At 42.3% G+C, this 17619-nt stretch overlaps 2 protein-coding genes across 3 annotated transcripts; one reads left to right on the top strand and one right to left on the bottom strand.

Moving 5' to 3' along the window:
* The first annotated feature begins 343 nt into the window (after positions 1–343).
* ankzf1 (ankyrin repeat and zinc finger peptidyl tRNA hydrolase 1) lies at positions 344–5618 on the top strand. Of its 2 annotated transcripts, none has more exons than XM_041950707.1 (16): positions 344–471; positions 858–989; positions 1085–1203; positions 1600–1702; positions 1812–2023; positions 2124–2230; positions 2365–2518; positions 2980–3202; positions 3301–3399; positions 3578–3745; positions 3872–4000; positions 4128–4410; positions 4538–4649; positions 4750–4917; positions 5015–5085; positions 5232–5618. In XM_041950707.1, the coding sequence occupies exons 2-16, from the start codon at positions 866–868 to the stop codon at positions 5356–5358; spliced, it is 2199 nt and encodes a 732-aa protein (XP_041806641.1). In that variant the 5' UTR covers positions 344–471; positions 858–865; the 3' UTR covers positions 5359–5618. The 2 variants fall into 2 exon arrangements, with proteins under 2 accessions (XP_041806641.1, XP_041806642.1); XM_041950708.1 differs by having other exon boundaries at positions 350–471; positions 3581–3745.
* Positions 5600–12655, bottom strand: glb1l (galactosidase, beta 1-like). The gene is made up of 16 exons (XM_041950709.1): positions 12464–12655; positions 12019–12188; positions 11780–11930; positions 11255–11315; positions 11077–11171; positions 10828–11008; positions 10686–10744; positions 10477–10598; positions 9915–9955; positions 9701–9819; positions 9537–9611; positions 9358–9447; positions 9119–9232; positions 8819–8950; positions 6957–7175; positions 5600–6842 (listed from the first exon to the last, which is right to left on the bottom strand). The coding sequence occupies exons 1-16, from the start codon at positions 12527–12529 to the stop codon at positions 6639–6641; spliced, it is 1899 nt and encodes a 632-aa protein (XP_041806643.1). The 5' UTR covers positions 12530–12655; the 3' UTR covers positions 5600–6638.
* Between the last annotated feature and the right edge of the window lie 4964 nt (positions 12656–17619).

The following is a 17619-nucleotide window of genomic DNA, read 5'->3' as shown; positions in this document are numbered from 1 at the left end:
TTCATAATTGCCCAGTAATGTATCAGCAAGCTCCCGATTCATTTCATTTTTTATTTATTATTATACATCGAAAAGATAATACAAATTAGGCTCACACTACTTCAGTCTATACATTTACTTACATTTACTCTTACTTTGATATTTGTTTCTCTTTGTAAAATAAGATAAAATGACACTATTAATCCCACGCTCTGGAAATTAAACGGTTACATGCAGCAAGCAATAACAGACATCACAGGATCAAAATAGTCAATAAAAAAGGTGTATATCACACACAGAGACAGCACCACTTGTTGAACATGCGCACAGTTGCTGTAGGAAACTTTTAGTCCTTGGCAAATCTGCAACTTTTTCTGTGTGAACGCCTCTCCAGTTAAGCGTTATTGATGCTTTCGGGCTTCCGTAGATATGTCCGGAAGACGCACAGGGTAGCATAGTGGTAGCCCAGCATTTTTGAGACGTCCGCTTATGGTAAGTTACTTGCAATTTTTAACTTATTAAATATGACTTATTAGTTGTAGTACACTTAAAGACCTATTAGAAAAGCTAGACAGCACAGCCTTATATTGCTACCATTAGTCACCACTCGCTTCACGTGTCGTCCAAAGAGCAGATAGGGTTAGTAACGTTACATCAGCAAAGATAACGCTAGCTTTTAAAATACAGTAAAATGAACTTGTAACAGCTCATGACAGTAATGTTGTCATGTCCGACAGAAAGGAGAGAGTGACTAAGTTGCCAACAACAGACTAGTGTCGTTAATTATTGTGGATATGACGGGATGAAGCGTATTATTTTGGATAACTGTGATCAAACTTGCAGTAGGTTTCTCTGTCTTGTCTTGTCACATCAAACAGCAAGGACAATGACGACCTGTGTCGACCACTGCTCCATTTTTGACCTGTGCTCAAATGGTGATGCTTTCATCGGGCTGAGGGAAGTGAAGCCCACCCTGAAACAGGCTGCTAACACTGACCCAGCCTCGGACGGTATGTGGAAATCAAAGCCGTGGTTTCTGTAGTAAAGACAACACCCTCAGTTTTCTGTCTGTTTGATACACGTCCTCACATTTCTTTCCATTTAGAGGTGGAAGATAAATCCCCAGAGGATGACGAGCAGCGGGAGTCCAGCCTGGTCAGAGAGGTGTCAGACAAGATGGTCTGCTCAGCCTGCAGATGCTCCTTTAATAATCGTGAGGAACAGGTGAGAGCACACCTTCAAACACAGCTCTATTCATCAAAACGATTCACGATTCACTTGTTTGGATTAAATAAGGGCGTAAAGTTGGGCATAATTGTGGGCATTGCTATTTTGAGTGACAGCTCGCCGCTAAGTTTCAGCAAACTGTCACTGCCTTCATGATGCCTCTTTAGAAAGCTATGGGTGACATTACGGAGGCAACTTCCATGATTTATACAGTCTAATGTTTGTACTGAGCTGACACACCAAACACTGGCTGCTGGCAGGACCTTTTGGATGCTTCCCGTTTTAAACTGGCAGTGCCGGGGAGGGTGAGGCGAGGGGTGTTCAGTTGGTTTCGTTCCGTAACCTCACCACCAGATGCCACTAAATACGACACACTTGTCCTTTAAATTCCAGATGGAGCACTACAAGCTCGACTGGCATCGCTTCAACTTGAGGCAAAAGATGCTGGGAATGCCACCAGTCACAGCTGAGGAGTTTGAGAGGAAGACAGGAGCTGGTGAGGAATCCAGAGTCCTAGACATCCGTCGCGGACTTTAATGGGAAAGCAGCAATGGGCTGTTGACATGGTTGTTACAGTTGACTGATTGTAAGTTATTGATTTACAGGAGACATGTCAAGCATCTCAGGCTCAGAGTCTGATTCAGAGGAAGAAGACTCTGACAGTGATGGTTGGGGAACAAGCAACAACGTCACCAGCACAGATAATGAGAACCCAGTTGAAACCAGGTTAATTACTGGCCGGCCCTCCAGCAAGGTCGTTTTCCAGAACTCAGCAGGACAGTATCTCTCAGTGTACCGCTGCATTCTGCAAGGCAAGGTGAGGCTCAGTACAGTACAGAACAGTGTGTGGTCTGTATGTTAACAGACCTTTCATTTTTCAAATGATAATTTCATGTTCTGTTCCTGTAATATGTCAGTCAGATGATGAGCCAGCAGGATCCTCCCTGAAGGCCATAAGTAAGAAGACTGTGTGGGTCATTATCATGACAGGTGGAGGCCACTTTGCGGGCGCTGTATTCCAAGGGTAGGTGGACAGTTTTTTTTTTCTTATTTGTTAGCACCTTAGATTGCACACCGTGCCTGTAATTGTGACTGTGAAAGGACAGCAAGCTCAGTAATGTGTAAGCATCAGCCCAATGCAGTGTATTTGTCTTACAGAAAAGAAGTCCTCCAGCACAAGACTTTCCACCGCTACACAGTGCGAGCGAAGAGAGGCACCGCTCAAGGACTCAGAGACTCTCAGAACCGCAGTCACACGCCCAAGTCTGCAGGAGCTGCTCTGAGGCGGCACAATGAGGCAGCACTAGTCAAGGTGAGATTTATCATTCATTCAACAGCGATGTTTTCCTTTACAATGATAGCACAAGGTTTTTTATTTTATTCACAGAGGACGGGGAAAAAAAAGCTGCTCTTGAAGGTTGATGTTCTTGCACATGGCTAATGATGAGTTATGTGATCATGATGTTTCCCAAAGTTCATGGGGGCTGTTGCATAGCAGAAAACAACTCCTAAAAATGGACTGCAACCAACAATTGTCTTGTTAAACACACACTGCTTATTTTATTATTGTTAATTAAACTGTGTTTCATGAATTAATGTAGTTCTAAAGTTAGAAAGTATATCATGTAAAATGTTGTGAAGTCATTCGGTGTAGTCCACTCTTTGTGGAAGTTGCTGTTTTTTGTACACCTCAGTTATGAGGTGAGTAACCTTATAAGTTTTTTATATAGTTTTTCATGTGCATACTCAAACACTTTGTATAATCTTTTGCAGGACGTTCAGGATCTCCTGGTAAGCTGGGCTGACCACTTGAAGGAGGCCTCTGCAATATTTGTACGAGCCCCCAGCTACAATAAAACCATCTTTTTTGGCGGTCGTGCAGCCCCGCTTGACAAAAAAGATCCAAGGATCCGCACGCTTCCATTTGCCACACGCAGGGCAACCTTTCGAGAGGCGCAGAGGGTACATGAGGTGCTTTCCACCGTCTATATCTATGGTAAGCAGAATTATATCCTTGGAATAATGACATGTTATCTGCTCATTGTCCTCCAGCCAGGGTATAATCAATACTGTGTGCAAAATATCTTGATTTAGGGAAAGACACAGACATGTCTGCAATCTTCAGTCCATCTAAGAGGGCGTGGAAGAAATCTGTCAAACCTGCAGCACAAATAAACACAGATCAGGAGAAAGGTAAGCTTACCAGGTTAATATGTACCCTGTGAGTTTACATACTTTTGAACTCTGTGGATAAAAAAACAGCAAAATTAAGATTACTTAATTAGATTAGTGAATTTTATTGCTGTTTCAACGTAGTTAATTTTCTGTGAAATGTGGTTTTATGGTAGACTTTCTTTATTTTGTGCATCAGCAGAAGAAAATCATGATAACTCAGATACAGAAGAGGATGGAGAGATCCAGCTGGAGATGGTGGAGCTGACATTAGGAACTCTGGACCTCAGGGAGTCTGAAATCTGTCCCTCCAGGCACAGGAGAAGGAGGAGAAGAAAGAAGGAGGAAACTAAAATACATACCGAGGGTATGCATGGTCCAGTGTGTCATCACACACAGCAGTAGGCTGTAGCTATATTATAGAAACCCAAGGAATTATTTATCACACGAAAGTTCTCCCATATGTCGGAAATTCCATATCTGTGTGTGACAGAATTGAGTAACACAGTGGCAGACAATCAAGAGGAGGAGGTGCCAGAGGCTACACCAGCAGGAGTCACCCCTCAAGAAACACAGTCAAAGAAGAGGAAGAGGAAAGCACAGAGTAAGAAACAACAAGAAGGTGAGTAAGTGCTCATTTTTCACTGTTGTTCATTATATTGCACCTGTTGCTCATTCTTGAAACTTGCCACTTTTGTAATATATAATGTTCAGGATTCTTATTTTTCAGCTTTCTTTGTCTCTTTTAGAAATTGTTGATGAGTCCTGGGAGTATGGCCTGAGGGATGCCCTGTTCACAGCCTGCAAGGTTGGGGATGTGGATGCTGTATGCAGACTCCTCCAGCTACCTGGAGAAACGGTAGAGAGTGGAGAACGGTCGGAGAGCGACCCATCTGTTGTCCCAAGTCCTCTAACTCTCCTTAACAAGCCCATAGACTCGTCTGGGTTCACTTTGCTGCATGTTGCCTCTGCAGCTGCACAAAAGGCAGTGGTCAGGCTGCTCCTGGATGCAGGAGCAGACCCAGCCTGCAGGTATGAAAAATAATATAGTCAAGCGTAGTAAAAGTGAAATTTCAGTGGGAAAATTTGCAGCAGTTGTAGTGAACGCAGTGAACCTTTGCCCAGACTCAAACATTATTTCTGCAATATTCCTTTACAGGGATAACAAAGGTCAGACCTCGTATATTGTGGCCCCTGACAAAGACACAAGGAATGTCTTTCGTAAATACATGGGTGAGAATCCTGACAAATACGACTACAGCAAGGCGCAGGTATGGGTGTACGGTCCAACCTTTGACATGTATCTCATTAAATACGAGCAGCACATTAACATATCAATTCACTTCATTTTTTACACTTGTGTAACTCAAGGTCCCTGGACCACTTACGGCAGAGATTGAATCCAAACAGCAGGAGAAGAAAAAGGCACAAAAGGCGTTGAGAAAACAGCGAGAAAAAGAGCAGAAGGAAGAAAAGAGGAAGCAAGAGCTGGAGGCAGAGGAAAAGAAGAGGTTTGCATCTCTGACTGACCGTGAAAAGGTGAGCGAGTGTGTATTTAACATCTGATATTCAAGTGATTTTATTTTTAAACATCTTGAAAATGCTAACCGTTTCCTTTTTTGGATTTTTTTTATAGAGAGCTCTGGCAGCAGAGAGGAGGTTAGCAGAGCAAGTGGCTGCAACAGGAGGCAGCCTCTCTAATGTCAAGTAAGTCCCACCAAACAGCCTTACTCTGGTTGAGCTTAGTCCTAACAGAAGCACACATTAAGCATGACTGTATATGGTTTATTACTCAAAATAGCCACTGAAATTCTCTGTACTTTTTTTGTTGGGGGGGTTGTTTTTGCCACCAGGCGGTGTTGGTCATGTGGAGAGTCACTGCTTGGCAAGATCCCATTTCAGTACCTGGATTATTCGTTCTGCACCCCTCGCTGTGTCCAAGCACATCGAAAAGCCAACGCTCTTCCGGGCAAGACCTAAACAACATTATACTTGGAAGGAAGCTACCTCATCAAAACTAAAAGTGAATTCTTGCAGCCTTGTTAGGAGTCTAATACGGTTGTGTCTGGGCGATCAATAATTGATTCTATTTTCAAATCTACACTTCAAATATGGTTTTATAATGGGAGATGATTGATGATGAACTGGGTGTATATACTGAAAATAATAATTATTTACAGTCTCTGCAGTTATGGAAAAGGTAAAAAAACAAACACACAAATGCAATAAAAAAAACTTTAATACTGTTTGCATATCATTGTCATTATTTCCACAGGTGTCAGTGAGTGTTTGACCTTAAAGGGACAGTTCACCCCAAAATCAAAAATGCCTGTTTTTCCTCTTGCCTGTAGTGCTACTTATCATCTAGATGAGTTCTGTCTGTCTTCTCTCCAATATAATGGAGCTAGATGGCACTTGACTTGTGTTGAAGATAATCCACAGACCTTGTTATCAGCAGTTTCATGGAGGAACTATTTTCTTTCTACAGAACTGCACCCGCCAACCGGATCACTGCGCAGACAGAAGTTTGTATCTACTCCCTTAACCCTAGTCTGATGTTGCTATCTTGTGGAGGTTAGTTAATAGCAAACCAGTGCTGCTAACTAGCGTTACAGTCCAGCGGAGGAGGACACCATTAATGTTTACATCCCACCTTCATGAGCACGAGCCTCTCATCTGTGAGGAGATGCAAGCTTCCTTCAGCGCAGTGATGCGGCAGATGGGTGTAGCTCGGTAGAAAGAAAATAGTTCCTATATAAAACTGCTCACGACAAGGTGTGTGGATTATCTTATCTTTTTTTTCAAATGTATTTTTTTGGACACAAGCCGAGCACCATCAAGTTTTATGATATTCAATAAAACGAAGACGACAATATCACTATACCAAAACAATGCAGTTGGATAAATAGCACTACAGGTAAGAGGGGAAAAAGTATTTTAGATTTTGAAGTGAACTGTCCCTTTAAAGACAAAATGGTCAATGGATCACTGTTTGACAGAAGCTGCTGTGTCAAAGGTCAAAGCAGTTGACATTGGGTTGAAAAGAATTGTCTATAAATGAAACACTGAAATCTGAAGTTCTTAAGAATAATGATGCCACAGAAATGATGCGGAACAAAGCGTTTCCTCATGTCAGCTGAATTGTTCGGAGAACTACATCACTCCACTTCTTGTGCAGAGTGCTTTAAACTCATATGAGGATATAGTATTCCTTCAGTTGAATGTTGAACATTTTGTGCAACAAAACGCAGCACGCTCTGTCAAGACTTTCCAGCAGTGGCGTTGAGCTGAGGCCGGTCCATGAAGAGAACCCGTAGGTGTGCCGGGGCCCCCTCCAGCTCCAGCACTGTGATGTTGTTGGGCAGGGTGGTGCTGAGCAGGGGTCCAGGGACGTATAGAGTCTGTTGAGGGCCCCTGGCTGGCCAGTACCGTCCCAGATTCACACCATTAATCCAAACCTGGCCCTGATAAAAACACAATGATAACTAAGAGAGGATGCAGCTATTTTATCGCTTGAATCTTGAGGTAAACCCGGTGTGTTGGTGCCAAAAATGCCCCCAAAAGTAAATCAGCATTACCTTTTTCCATTCATGGAGCTTGAGAAAGGTGTCCCAAGCCAGGCCATTGGGCTGTAGGGTCCCCATGTAGAAAACCGGTCCAGCTGAAGGTTCTTTCTGAGAGGCCTTGTGACTGTCTGAATGAGGCCATCCACCAGCGATGGCTCCATCAATGTCCAAAGGGAAGATCTTCCAGTCAGTCAGTAAATCTTTGCCCAGAAACAGGTTGCTCAAGAGGCCCTGCAGTACAAATACTGTTTATCAGCTAATACTTGTGCTTTGTGAATGCAGGTTTTGCTCTCAGCAGCTATGAAATAAGTCTTCATGTTTCATAATCGTTTCAAAGATTTCGTCTTTGTGGTTTGTTCCCTGTCCCTGGTACCATGGCTATATCAATCATCTTCTGTTTGGTGCCCTCGAGACTCAAGACCCCATTAAAAAAAAAGCCCACAGTTGTTTGAAATATGTAAGAGGAGAATATGAAGAGTTTGTCTACTGGAGAAGCACTTGTACAGATCAGTAGTTTTATGTGAAATGTTTTATGTGAATTTCTGTCGGTTTTATAACAGTTCATCCATGACCGGTCTATCAGAGTTCGAGCACTCTGGGGTCTTATTTCTACATCAGTGTATGTACTGTGGGGTACGTGCAAAACATTTTGTTTGTTTTTAGTGTTAAATGAAAGAAATGTTCTTCTTTCATATACAGTTTATTGTATAAAACTTGAATAATGTCTTTATTTAGTTTAATTACAATGCAGATGCAGTTCTTTATGCTGATAACTCTACTTTGCTTGCTCATCACTAACTTTAGAGGAGCTAAATAATGCATACATGGGTGAAAATGAGCAAATTAGTGGTGAACATTGGCAAAAGTAAATGCATTTGGCAGTGGGAGTGTTCTCACTATAGGTGTGAGAACACTCCCTATAGATGTCTATAGATGTGATATCAGTTCAGCAGGTCTCCAAAACCTAATTACTGGCTGTTAAATCAGATAACTTACTGTATGACCAGATTAATTACAATGTCTCCAAGGTGGGAAAGGGCATCGCTGTTTCAAGGGAATGTTCTGCATATGTTCCACCCTGTGTTGTGATTGATGCTGTTCAGTCACACCTGGAGTTCTGCCCAATCATCATCATCAACTCTACGCTGTTGTTGAGATACATAAAAGAATATCTCGGCTAACTGTGGAGGATAAATTGATGTCTAGTCTGCTGTTATTCGTTCAAACTGTCATCATGAATAACACACCAAGCTTCTCTTGTGAAAAGCTTGTATACGCTCGAGGTTCTTCTGCCTGGAATATGCTCCCCTCCAACATCAGAGGCATCAAAAACAAACATTCTTCCAAAAAGTCACAAATGCTAATTTGTTATAGCTGCTTTGGGACCTTTTTGCTCATTTTTATTCATTTAGTGATGCCATGTGTTTGTGAGTTTTTTCATTATAGTTTGCTGCTCTTTACTGTTTCATGTGTAGTGTGTATATGTGTGTTTGGCTTATGTTGCAGTCTTCTTGTCTTCTTGTCTTACTGATGCTCTGATTTTTGGTTGTTGTCCTTTTTGATTTTTGTGTAGAAGCTCTTAGACTAGAGAAAAGAATGCTTTATGGTCATATATGTACTTTGTGACCTTTGCAAGTCTAATTTAAGTCAAACGGAAGGATTACAACATCAATACTTTTCTATTTACTTTGTTTTAATAAGGTCAAACCAAAACAAATGAAAGAAAAATGGTTGATTTCGTAGTTATTATTAATTTTGCACAAACAGTACTGAGGTTTGTGGAAAGGGGAAAGTAAAGACAATGTCAGCAAAATGGGGCTGTTAAGGAGTAACTGTGTGTGCAGAGAAGATGTATTTAAATTTTGTTCTCTTGCCTTGTAGTCATTGATCTTGCTGCCAAAGTTCACTCTGCCCATGTTCTCCACGAGGATGTCCACAGTGTCCCCCTGCTGTCCAGTGATGTTCGTCACAAGCACAGTGTCTCTCTCCAACAGGCCCTGGAAAACCTGTCCACACGGATGCACACTATTGGTTGTGAGTAGAACATTTAAAAAAAAAAAAATTCAAAACCTGACATAAACAAGCATGTTCGGTCTTCACCTGCGATGTTTTCCCTATACTGACCTGACAATCTGATTGGCTAGCAGAGACAAAAGATCATTGTAAAGGCTCACCCCATTGACGGACACATATGCACGGTCATGAACCCCATTCAGTGGAGAGATAAGTGGCGTGGGCTGTGAGAGGTCCCTGGGCAGCGTGGTCCGATAAAGCATGTATCCATAGTACTGAACACAATAGCACATGACAGGTTGCAGACACAACAGTCTAGAAGTTCTACACGTTTCAAGAGGTTTACTGTCACTACAGCACTAGTCCCGCCCCCGTTGTGGCCTTCAGACAGACACCATACCTGTTTCATCTCTTCAAACGTCAGAGGATGCTGGGATTTCACCGGCCCCAGGGGCGAGAGGGTGTTCAACAGGTCGCTGATGTTTCCAACCTGGAGTGTTGAAGTGTGTCCATTATTAAGATCAAGACCTGGCTCATTATCAGACACTTCTTGTGCTTTAAAACCTAAAATAATAATACCTTTGTCAGGCTGACAAAGCCATAGGCAAACTTGGGAGTTGCTGGTGGCATGGGGCCAGAGGGAACCTCTCTAAACTGCAGAGAAACGGTGATGCATTAATTATATCTCACACATGTGTAATCAGGACATCAGCCTTAGCGGGCGGCCGATCAATCAGCGGTACCTGCTTAATGACATCTCTGATGGCCAACAGCTTCTCCGTGGGGTCTCCTGCCTCAGACAGCGGGGCATCGTAATCATAACTAGTCACCACTGAGCGGAACCTCGTGTCGTGATCAGCGCCTACAAAGGGATGAATGGCACCACAAGCTGAGCTTTCTCAATAGCAGTTGAGATGATCCATAACAGACGCTGATTGTGAAAACCAATGATTTTACCATTCCAGTAGCCAAAGTTAGTGCCTCCTTCAAACATGTACCTGAGAGGAGAGAGGGGTGGACTGTATTACTTAGCGGGAAAACATCACCACATAGACTTTGTGCTTTTTACCACTCGGGAGCAGCTTTATCTCAAACTGGTGATTCATGCAGCCTAAAGTGAAGGTTGGCACTATTCTAGATTTTTCTTATTGTTCACAAATCACACGAAAAGACCAAAATCAACAACAAATGGACTGAGGAGGAGGATGTGAGTTGACTCCAGGTGCAACGTGTACAGAAAATAGTCCCCATCAAAGCACGTAATGCTCCTGTTTGAGTTAAGTTTGCTACAAAACTACAGTGCCCAGCTGCTAAAAATAAAACCTGTGACCTGCCTTTAAAGATTTGTCTTCTGAAGGAATAAATGTCCGTGGGGGCAAAGAGCCACAGACAGGCGAGAGAAGTCAAAAAAGATGGGAAGCACTAACATATTGTTGGTCTCCGCATGGGATTAGATCAGAAAACCAGAGAACAATGCCAGCCAAATGTGTTTACGTGGCGAGTGTTTGGGGAGACATACATGTTGACGTTGGCCCCCATGGTTAGCATTTCTTCTAGCACTCTGCTGACCTTCTGAGCATCAACCACAGCGTGCCGATCCCCCCAGTGGTCCAACCAGCCAGTGTAGAACTCTGAGTTCACCTGCATGACCATTTAAAACCATCAGATGCTTGGTTTGATGAATCAGTAATTACGACATGTTGAGATTGGTGAGATAGAGGAACTAACCAGAGGCCCTCGAGGTTCAAACCGCCTTTGCCGGCTGAAGGCTTCACTTACATTGTTGTCTGCGCCAGGAAAAAAAACAGGAGAAATGTAAACGTTCCCTATGAATATCTTCAGAGAGTAGATGTTCGGTATTTTCATGCACCTGTGCCGAAGTCGACTGTGGCGTACAATCCCTCCAGAGTCCCGCATCTCATCTCCCTGTCTGTGTTTCCGTCCGTGGTGAACAGGACCGTGTCTTCACCCAGGAAGAAGCGGAACAGGGTTTGCAGGTGACGCATGTAGTTGTAGTCACAAGCGTAGTAACTTCCATATTCGTTCTCCACCTGTAGTTAAAGAAGACCATTAAAACCAATGTTAAAATACTAACTAGTAAAAAGGCTTGATGCTCTACCTGCACAGTAATGATGTTTCCCCCGTTGACATACAGCCAAGGCTTCATTTTGGGCAGAAGAACAGCGAGCCAGTTGCTGACTGCCTCCACATAATCTGGAGCAGAGGAAACAAATCAATGGTGTGTTATTAGTTAAAAAAAAGAAGGCAAAGACACATACAGTAGGTGTCTGTTATACCTGTGTCAGCTGAGCGAAGTATGATGTTTGGTTTCTGAAGTAACCACGCTGGCAGTCCACCCTGGAAGGGAAGAACATGATTTTTTTTTTTCCCCACAAAATATCAGCAAGAAATAGACAGAAATAGCAGCTGGAGATCATGTCTCTGATTCTGATTTCTTAGTCAAATAACTAATAGCCAGGACAGTTTATTGTATAATCACAGTCTCTTTCTCACTAAATTGTGAAGTGGAATGAGATCCATCATGTTTAATTTTGTATTTTAAATTATATGAAGTAAACATCAAATAGAAATCCTTTAATCCTTACCGTTTCAATCAATCTATAATATCCTGTGTTTAGTATCTTTTCTTAATTTCCCTGTAGTGCCACATTGTTGTTGTTGGTCTAAGATGTTGCACACTTTCTTCATAATATGTACCTCAGTGTGTTTGCTTTTCTCCGTCATCTTTAGGCTGTCATGTTGTGTGCCACGACCGGTCAAAATAATAACCAGTCAGACTAAGCAGAAGTTTCATTTCTCACCATTTCCCATTCTGCACAGATGTACGGTCCTGGACGCAGGATGACCAGGAGACCTGTCTGATTGGCCAGATTCAAAAAATGCTCCAGATCTCGGTCCCCCGTGAAGTTGTGGACCCCCTGCACGGCTTCATGGAAGTTCCAGGGCACATATCTGTGTGGAGGCACGTTGAACGCATCACAGTGCAGACAGAACATACCAAATGACTGTTAATGTGTATTTAAGACTGTGATGAACTTACACTTGGATAGCATTGAGTCCAGTCATGTACATCTTCAGCAGCCGGTCCTTCCAGTAGTCCCGTGGGATTCTGGAGTAGTGAATGCTGCCTGAGATGTACTGGAAAGGCTTCTCATCCTTGAGGAAACAGTTGTTTTTGTAGTCTATAGAGAATGATCTTTCTCCTGAGACCTGTTGGAGATGATGCATTGCATTATATCACTTTTCAATACTTACACACAGTGTGGTATTGCATCTGTCTTGGGGGGGGGGGGATTAGCATAATATTTAAGTTTATATAGTTTTTTACAGCCTTGAATTCAAAGAAGAGAATTTCCCATTTATAAAACCATGATAATGTAAACTGTCGTCTGAACTGGTAGGAAACTTTCCAGGAAGTGCAAACCTGTGAGTGATCAGGTGACTGTACTATTATTAAACTAGGCGACTTTTGGTGTCTTTCTTACCAGGTTTCCACTGACGGCCAAGCACGCGACGTTCACTGCAACGAAGAGTAAGAGCCCAGCAGCCATGTCCGCTGGCTTCCTGCGAGACCCCAACCCAAACTAATACATCACTATACTACTATCAGATTGTACGATTTCATGTGCGATTACAGCCATGCTGCATTCAAGTCAACTCGTTCGCTCAGTGGTGAAGGAACATCATCCCCAACGCTCACACAGCGCCATCATGTGATTCTCATTGGGCTGCAGCAGGGTCCTAAACTCCGCCGGGTTCACCTCAACCCTCCCCTTTCCTGCAGCTCTGCCCCATTCAAGACAACACTTTAATTAGAAATCCAGTCCTCTGTTAATGTTTCCACTTCTAACAAAGGTGAAGGATAAAAGTTATTAAGTGTTTGCTTTATTTAGAATATTTTTATCACTTTGCTTTTCCCTTTCCGACAGGAAAACCATTAATAATGCTCCAGACTCCTTTGACAAAAACAATAATTGTTGCTCGCAGAACACAGGAGTGGCTGTTGTATCGCTGCCTTGATTGGTCAACTTTGTGTTATTGTGTGACTTCAGAACTAACCCTTTAAAAAAAACAAGTCACACAATAACACAATCAAACTAACTGATTGTGGCAGCAGTAGAGCAGCAACTCCTTTGATCTGTGAGTTAAAATTAGTGTTCTTGTCAAAGGAGTCTGGTTTGGACAGTGGCTTTGGTGAGAGCAATATTAACGGCTTCAGCCCACATATGAAAGGGCTCATGGCAAAGCAAAGCAGTGGAAATATTCTAAATATAGTGTACACTTAAACTGATAATATTTTTTTTATTTGGTAGTTAAAATATGTTTGACTGCTGACCCTAGTCTAAAGCAGTACATTGCTTACCGTCCTACACTGGTACTCCTGCTGCTTCTCCAAACTGGGGGTGTGCAGACCATCATCTACTGTAGATAATAAACTGACACACAACTCACACAAGACCACTTGAAATAATCTAAACTGGGCCTTCAAATTTTAAAATATGTTTACAGTTTGACCACCAGATGCCATTGTTTGGTCTACTTTTCATCTTTATGAGATAATCTAGAATTAAAGTCAAATAGCTCAAAGTAACAGCAAAGTTCTATTGAAGCCAGCTGGAGTGTCTGTACATGCCAACATACGGAGCAATCCAGAATAAATAATGATAGAAACAGAATGAAATTAAAGCATTTAACTGTGCAGGCTGAGGAAAAATAGAGCCAGCCTATGATATAGCTGCCCCAACATGCTGTCATGCTATGCATTATATAGGTTGAGAACAATTCCCATTGTGTTTGGCATGGCACGGTAACAAAGCAGCCAGTTCAGGAATGGTTTGCTTTATTGTAGCTGCAGGACTCGGCTCTGTGTCTGTCCATCTTTTCATGTCGTCTGAGTGATGGCTGAAAGTCACCATTTAATCACAAATCTCACATATTTATTCAAGAATTTCTGGTCACTTCTCAGATAAATGTGGACTTTTAGTACCGGGATCCTGCAAACGAAACTTCATTTTGTGACGAGATGACGAGGTAATGTTGGTGTGACATATGAAAAGCATTTGCAGTTAGTCTTCTAATAACAACTGAATGTGTAAGATAACGTCACATTCTTATATAGAGCACTAGATGGCGCTGCAATACCTTGATGAGAACCAAAATGAGCTGATGGTTTTGTCTGAGATAGGACAATTTCATCAGAAAATGTACTGAATTAATTAATCAAATCAAATCATGTGCTGAAAATATTTTAATCCTTATAAAACAAGCTTTTTTTAAATGGTTATAATACATTCTAATGTTGGGAGGTAAAAAACAAGCATGATTTACCTCCAAACAGAATTCATCACTACTGATCCTTAAGCACACAAACAATTTCAGAAAAGCATTTGTATCTCAAAGTCTGGACCAATTATTGGCTAATATTTTCGCTCCTTTTACTCCTAACTACAGTTGTCGCGAAGGCCTGTTTTGTTCCTGTTAAATGCGTCTTTCCATCTAAACAAAACCCCCGAGTGGGCTGACACACTCAAAGAAAATCAAAGTTGTTTCCAGTACACATTTGCCGCTGGCCTGCACATCATTATGGTTACAGAAAGCTCTTAAGTGGGAGTGAAGTGGCTGATGCTGTAGTGCGTAATGGGAAAAACAGTTTATCTCTGTCTGTCATGTAAACACAAAGCAGTTAATCCTGGTAATTTGGGTTAATAACGCCTGCATCTGCCTGCTGGCCTGTCATTGTGTTCACATGGTTCTGTGCACACACACTTTTGCAGATGCTTTTACTCTTTTTTTTCCCCAGTACCACTCCCTCAGCAGTAATGATTGTCTATACAGTAATCCTGTTTCCTGCACTGCCTCTTTATTCATCAATCTCCATTTTAAGAAGATTTTAAAGGGGGGATGCTCACAATTGCTAATGGCAGCTGATCTCAACAGCAGATAGAAGAAATGCTCTGGCTCTGTGGCTCATTAGCCCACCGTCAGACGCAGATAATTGTCCTGGGAATGAGAGGGGGGACGACATACATGGCCTTGTAATTTAGTTATGAGCGTGATAGTGCCCGAGGAGAGCTTGTCAGTATCCCATCTTTGAAGCCCCTGAGCTTGTGGAAAGTGGATGTTCAAACCACAGAAAAACCCAGTGACTAATGCACAGAGGACAACACCAATTACTGACATACTCCAGCAAGAGTGGAAGTCAGAAGGAAGTGACTGAGACTAACACAAACACCAGAGAAACGGCTCAGCTCTCATTGCTGCAGTCACAGACGCTGTCGGATGAGATCAGGTTGCACTTTCTACACTACACATGTGCTTAAAAACTCTTTGTTTGACTTGCAAAACATCGCAGTCAGCCATTTAATTACTACATAAAGGTACGGACCAGACATGCCTGCAGTAATTGGAGAGGCCTGCCTGTAATGTGATGGGAGACTCAGGAAAACCCTCACTCTAGGGTCGGGCGTCACCTCGGTGAAGTCATCCCCCCTGGAGTCTGTAATTACATTGAACCATCCCCTCTGCCCGGCCACTTCCAAAATAAGCCCTCTTTGTTGTTTCTGGTGGAGGCAGGTGTATTCAGATACCCCACCACCACCCGGATACACAGTTCAGTTCATTTGGAACAGCTGATGTTAAAGGGGCACACCACCAATTTGCACTTCTTTTCATTGAAAAGGACAGTTTACTCATCAGGAGGAGTAACCTGCACTGCTTTTATTCCACATGCACACTCACACATTGATGGTGGCAGGTGTGTAATACAGGGTGCTCACCTGGTCATGGGGGGAAACAGTGGCTCTTTCCTGCTCAATGACACTTTGGCATGAGGACAAAAGGATCTGATAATCCAATAACCAACTGGTTACTGGTTACTCTGAAGATTAAGATTTTAAATACAAAAACATATGATCAGCTAAATAAAATATGATGCTTCGTTAGAGACTCAACTAGTTTAATGTAGCTAAACCTCGACCAGCTCCAACATTAAACTGTCACTCATTGATGCAGCAGGAATAATATAACAGGAGCTATTTTGCTACTTTTTCTATTCAAGCAAAATGATGAATGCAGTACTTTTACTTACAATGGAGTACTTGTAATTTGCAGTATTGCTGCTGGTACCTAAGTAAAGGATCTCAGTGGTTTGTCACCTCTACCTGAACGATGGAGATATTTGTTCACTTTGACTGAACATATAGGGTAAAGCTCATTGATTATTCACAGTTACGGAGAAATCCAAATTCTGAGCTGTGTGTGACTCACACAGCTGAATCATACGATGTGAGGCAGTGCTGTAGAATTCCCCACAGGTCTCCATATCAGTCCTGAGTTCAGGATCCAGAGAGGAATGTACCCTCTCTGTTTTTCTCAGGATCTGAATGGCTTGTGAGACACTGCTGGGCTCACTGATGCTAATACATTGGACTCAGAGAGCTAATCACTCTGAGAAACTAAACAATAAACAGTAACGTCCCAGTAAAATGACAGAGGTCCAGTGGCATGTTTGCATTTTCTAGCACATCCTCTGCATGCTTTTCCAGGTTTCTTACAGCAATGAGGCCGCAGATAGGAACAGACAGGAGCAGATAGGAGCAGATAGGGACAGATAGGAGCAGATAGGAGCAGATAGGGAGGATGATATATTCGTACTGTGGGAGCAATGAAACATGAAGCTCTATAAACAAACAGGAAGTTGACAGTGTGGGGGAGCATGGGAAGTGTGTGAGCTGGCCCTCATTCCTCAGCATCGAGGAAGGTATGGTATGCATTTGGGGTGCAAATATGACTGAGGAGGAATGTTTGTGGGGGGTGTTAAATCTGGACTACTTCCATTAAACCCACAGAGGTCCATCATAGCTGTCTAGAGGCTTATTACGAAAAATTAATCCCATGATGAGTGACTTTCTTTCCGTTCTTTCCCCATCTCTTCTGGTAATATGTTGACTTTTAACCCACCACTTTATTTAAGGTACAAGCTTAATTTTAGCACTAACACACTAGCAGCTGGACTCTACAGATGTCAGTCTCAGTCAGTTGGTCTGTTGCTTTGGTTCTGACTTACAAATCTTGACAACTATCATCAACTATCAGACGTTTCTGCTGTTCATAGAGCCTCACAAAGCTGTGAACATGGCTCTAGACGCTTGGTTTTGTTTTTTTATCTGTTTTATTTGCTTATTTTATATCATTACATTGTTTTTTTGTGTGTTTTCTGTTCCCTGGTGATGTATAAACTGACTGACTTTCTTCATTTATATGCATCTGTTTGGGGAAAAGCACAGAAGAAAACATTTTATTCCAACAAAAACATCAGTAATTGAATCCACTGAATTGTCACCACCTACAGAATATTTTTGTCCAGCCATCTTCATAAAAACAGCAGATTGTTGACAGAGGTGTGAGTAATGCTCTCAATTGGAGAGCTGATGGCTCTGTGGTGTTCCGGGATCAGCCACATAATTTAATAAATGTGGCACCAGGATTTGTCATCGACCGTATGTACACATTAACGTGACGCTGGCAGCCAGAGGGATCCGATAAAGATCGAATCACCTTTGTTTAATGATATTGTTCGATGCTCCATTTTTATCTCAATGTTGCTTGTTCTCTCCTCTCCTCTTGCCATCCATCTTAGCAA

The sequence above is a fragment of the Chelmon rostratus genome, chromosome 13, assembly GCF_017976325.1.
Source record: "Chelmon rostratus isolate fCheRos1 chromosome 13, fCheRos1.pri, whole genome shotgun sequence".
Lineage (NCBI taxonomy): Eukaryota > Metazoa > Chordata > Actinopteri > Chaetodontiformes > Chaetodontidae > Chelmon > Chelmon rostratus.
Note: the sequence above shows the minus strand (reverse complement) of the source record. Positions and strands in the feature narration are given on the sequence as shown.